A 4687-nucleotide genomic window follows, 5' to 3' on the forward strand; every position below is an offset into this window, starting at 1 on the left:
TGTTGACTTACCTTAGAACAGATGTAGACATCCTTGTTAATTCTATTCACGTTGAGTTGATGTTGTGTTCTAACTTTACCGCACAACTTTATCCAAAGGAGACACTTTTCTCGGTTGAGATGTGGTTTAAAGTGTAAAAAATAAACCCCGTCGCCCAGCCTCTCAGGATACCTTGTGTCGGAGTTGCATGTACCCCATGCACACCGTTTGACCATTTTTAAACTCCAAATCTCCGAAAAGCTCATAAAACCAAACAAAACTGACTTTTTGTAATGCATTTCAATGAACGTCCAGGCAGAGAATGTCTGAGTGTATGAGAATGGCTATACGCACTATGATTGGCTCATCGCGTTTGAAGGCAGAACTTAGCCATAGGTCAATTAGGAAGGCAATGGATCTAAACCCTGAGGCTTCACTGACCAATCAATTTACATTTTACAGACGTAATGTTGTGAATCACCAACCCCTCTCTCTGTTTTCTTCTAGGTAGATGGTTTCTTCACCTTGCTGTTCGGCCTTGCAAGCATCAACACCTTGACGGTTATCAGCGTCACCAGATACATCAAGGGATGCCACCCAAACAAAGGTCAGATCTAACCTTCCTGAATTCAACTGAGAGAATATATAAAGAAAGCCTCTGACCAGTGTCTCTGCCCGCCTCACATTCCAGCAGTTCTTATCGGACAGAAAAGCACTGTTTTTCAGTGCTAATGAAACCTTATTACCGACTTCAGCTATGGAAATTACTACCGCTTGTCTCCAGCAATTTTATTTACATTTCGCCAACATGTCATTAAGTGAACTTGAGGTGACATTTTCTATTTTCGGGCGTAAGTGATGCTGAGGAATGTCTTAATTATATCGAAATTAGGTTCAGCAACTGCCTCTGTTGTCAGTGTGGCGTACACGTTTTTACTGTGTTTGTGGCTCTTCATAAAACACAAGCTATATAAGACCGTCTGTGGGGTTTTTTTTACATTGGTGGTTAAACTATGAACATTGGTGATACATGTGGCGTGTCATCAGATGTATTATGTGCCAGAGTGCAGCTGCAACTACTGCAACAGATACTGATGTAAATCACAAATGATTTTAGGTCCAAATTAAAGTAATTTCGGCCAGGTAAACTGTGCAGGCATTAAAGCAACAATACAAGGTATCTCTAACAAAGCTGAGTAACCCATAGCAACAAAGGCGCTGTACGTCGCCAATTGTCTTTCATAAACTGTACTCACTGAATGTCATATTGACATAAGATGTGTGCTCAGAAATAGAGCAGACTCATTGATTTTCTCCCTTCCCCTGAATACAAAGCTATGTGTGCTTTGTCAACAGAGGTTCTTTCAGTCGCAGATGTTTGCAAAGGCCTTTAATATAAGAAAAGACCTCATTGTTCAATAAATGTCACAATCCTGACATTCATAACAAGTCAAGAATGCTGCATCTTTAAGTGCCTCTCACTTTTTCTGTCCTACATTTGCCAAGGTCGTAACATTTAACCTTTTCAAACTGCAAACAATCACACAATTTCTTCCATAATGTGAGGGTGTTATGTTGTAATCATGTTTCTCGCTGTGTGTGTTCCCGCAGCTTACTGTATCAGCGTGAATACCATTGCTGTATCGCTCATCTGCATTTGGACCGGAGCAATGTTTTGGTCTGTTGCTCCGCTGCTAGGCTGGGGCAGCTTCACAGGTCTGTTCTCATACACTAACCTCACAGAAGATATAACTATAAGACTTTATTTTAAAAGCCTCAATCTGACCTCTGTGTCTTCTCTTCCTTAGATCGAGGTTATGGTACCTGTGAGGTGGACTGGTCCAAAGCCAATTACTCCACTATCCACAAGTCCTACATCATCTCCATCCTCATCTTCTGCTTTTTCATCCCTGTGTTGATCATGCTCTTCTCCTATGTCTCCATTATCAACACAGTGAAAAGCACCAATGCCATGTCAGCTGATGGTTTCCTCACCACCCGTCAGAGGAAGGTGGAGAGAGATGTCACGAGGGTAGGAAAAGTTTATTTCTGAGATTTTTATTGGAGAGACTTGATTGGAAAAGTAAAATGAGACCCTTTAAAGCTCTACTTAAAAGTGCCCTGTCTGTAATAAACCTCCTCTCACGTTATTCCAGTCCTGACAATTGTTCCCTCATGTTCCTCTCTAGATTTCCATTGTGATCTGCACCGCTTTCATCATGGCCTGGTCTCCATATGCCGTGGTGTCTATGTGGTCAGCCTGGGGCTTCCATGTGCCAAGCACAACCAGCATCGTCACCCGACTCTTTGCCAAGTCTGCCAGCTTCTATAACCCGCTCATCTACTTCGGTATGAGCTCAAAGTTTCGCAAGGACGTCTCTGTGCTGCTGCCGTGCACACGAGAGCGCAGGGAGGTGGTGCGTCTGCAACACTTTCAAAACATCAAACCCAAGGCTGAAGCTCCGCCCCCACCTGCACCACTTCCTGTCCAGAAGCCAGAGGTGAAATATGTCACATTCAATCCAGACAGCGACTCGGGGGTCAACAGCCCTCCTCAGACTCCTCCATCTGAACCACAGGGGGTCTTCCACACTGACCTGCCATCACACATTGAAACATCAGAGTACTGGTGTGACAGACTCTGAAGACATTTCACTGAACAGATGCTTGAATTAAACGGGGAGATTAAGAGTATTTTTGTATTTTTTGGTCTTACCCATGTTCATAAACTGTATAACCAACGTTAATAAATTATTTTATGAATCTCACACTTTGAACAACAGCTTCTTTGGCCGTCATTCAACCCACATTGGTAACAGCAACATCAAGCATGGAGCAAGAAACCCCAGAAACTTTTCATAGAGGCATCCAGATGGAGCCGTTGAAAATCTTGGGGGGACACACCAAAAGCCATGACTGGATTTCTGGAATTCTGTTATGCTTTTCTAGTCAACATCTCCTCATACAAAAATGCACGCACAATGGTTCATCCGATATCCACGAATTAGCTTCCCACAAATGACATACATACTAACCGTAAAGACACATATTGCACATAAAGTTACGTACTTAACGTAAAAAGTTACTTAGGTTAGGTTAAGGCAAGTAACGTTACTGTGGTTAGGGTTAGGAAAAGAAACATGGTATCAACAAACCTTAAAATGGCTCAAAGTACGCACAAAGTTCACATTCCAACGTTTCGGACACAGATCTCCTGGGGAAAGTTTCATGTTTTGTGACCCATCCACCACCCCAACCTGGGTCCTTAACAGACCCCGTGTCCTCCCTCACGTCCGTCAGCGCATTTGTCACATGATCGCAGCCTTCCCAAATACATGGGTCATACATGAATCACTGGTTCATGATAATGTGGAATATGTACGAATTTTGGTGCATTACTTTTCCGAGGAAAATGTACAAGCAGTTCATCGGAACAGCCTGTTTTAGTGGATAGGCAGATGAGTTAGGAAACTGCATACTGATATACTTTGGTTTCTTATTTTACAATTAATGTTACACTACTTATCTGATGTGTATAGACTAATACTGGAACAGTTAACATTTTGAGTTCTCCTGTTTTAATCCTGTTTTAGTGTGTTATGTATCGATATATACACGTGCTAGGCCATTCATTGTTCTTCAAATAGGCCGATTGTCCTTTTCCTTAATAAGTCAAATACACAACTTTAATTTGAGGGAGTGTATTGATTGTAAGGAACAAAACACTTACTTGGAACAATCCCTCTCAAGTTTAAAAACCACGCAGAGGCCCTTCAATTATTTTTGAATATTTTTGGATAGAGGGCAGAGATTGTCTCAGGGTAGCCGTGGCCCTGCTAGCCACCCTTGGCAGTGCCACTGGATGTGCAGTCAGTAATGTAGTGAGACATTTGCACGATAACATCTGGAAACACTGAACTGTCCTCAGCTCAACTGAGGCATGAGATGGACCAAAATTCTGCCATTTCCCTTGCTTCACTCATGCCATCTGATCTCCCATATGTCTGTCATTCCCTGATCAATGCCAGACTAGAGTTCACTTTGTCAAGTCCTGCTTATAGAAATGTGTCATTCTACATCTCCATTCACTGGAGCATCATGTCAGGTGATGCAGGGTTGCTCTACAGAAAACTGTGAAAACCCCTCCATTGTTTTATGGGTGTGGTGAATTTGGACAACTCTTTTTCCGCTGGCAAGCTTTCAAACTAATGGCACCGTTGAAAGAGAAATGAGTAACCCTGAAACAACACCTTTCTAGCAACATCAATAGGCAATTATCTACTTGAGCCATGACGGTTTAATCTTTAAAAAAAAAAAAGGTCCCGAGGTGGTTTCTGTGTTTCTGCAAATACCATAATCACACGCACAATGAGCTCTTTTACCGCAGCCCTTAAGACCTTTTAATCAAAATGGCAATCAGCTTCAGCATAACCATTTATGTAGTGCATAATAACAGCAGCTTGTGTGCCAATCAACCAACAGGCTGTCCCTGTGTGTGTGTGTGCGTGTGTGTGTGTGTGTGTGTGTTAGCTGGGGGGCTGTGGGGTTGCACTGCAGACTACAGCAGCAGACAAAAGCCGCAAACCCCAAAGTGACAGTGCCTGTGACTGTGTCTGCTTCTCAAACAGGTGTTGATTGGTTTATTTGGTGGAGGAGGAGTGATTACTCTGGTGAGAGTTTACACACTCCTGTTGGTTGATCTTTTTTT

At 42.6% G+C, this 4687-nt stretch overlaps 1 protein-coding gene across 1 annotated transcript in view; it reads left to right on the forward strand.

Moving 5' to 3' along the window:
• Positions 1-2755, forward strand: part of LOC126406833 (opsin-5-like) — an 8201-nt gene extending 5446 nt beyond the window's left edge. Inside the window, exons 3-6 of the mRNA XM_050071355.1 lie at positions 487-586; positions 1591-1695; positions 1788-2011; positions 2169-2755. Coding sequence (XP_049927312.1) covers positions 487-586; positions 1591-1695; positions 1788-2011; positions 2169-2624 — 885 coding nt within the window. The 3' untranslated portion in view covers positions 2625-2755. The remainder of the gene's footprint in view (positions 1-486; positions 587-1590; positions 1696-1787; positions 2012-2168) is intronic.
• The last annotated feature ends 1932 nt before the right edge of the window (positions 2756-4687 follow it).

This window comes from Epinephelus moara, chromosome 19 (assembly GCF_006386435.1).
Source record: "Epinephelus moara isolate mb chromosome 19, YSFRI_EMoa_1.0, whole genome shotgun sequence".
Classification (NCBI taxonomy): Eukaryota; Metazoa; Chordata; class Actinopteri; order Perciformes; family Serranidae; genus Epinephelus; species Epinephelus moara.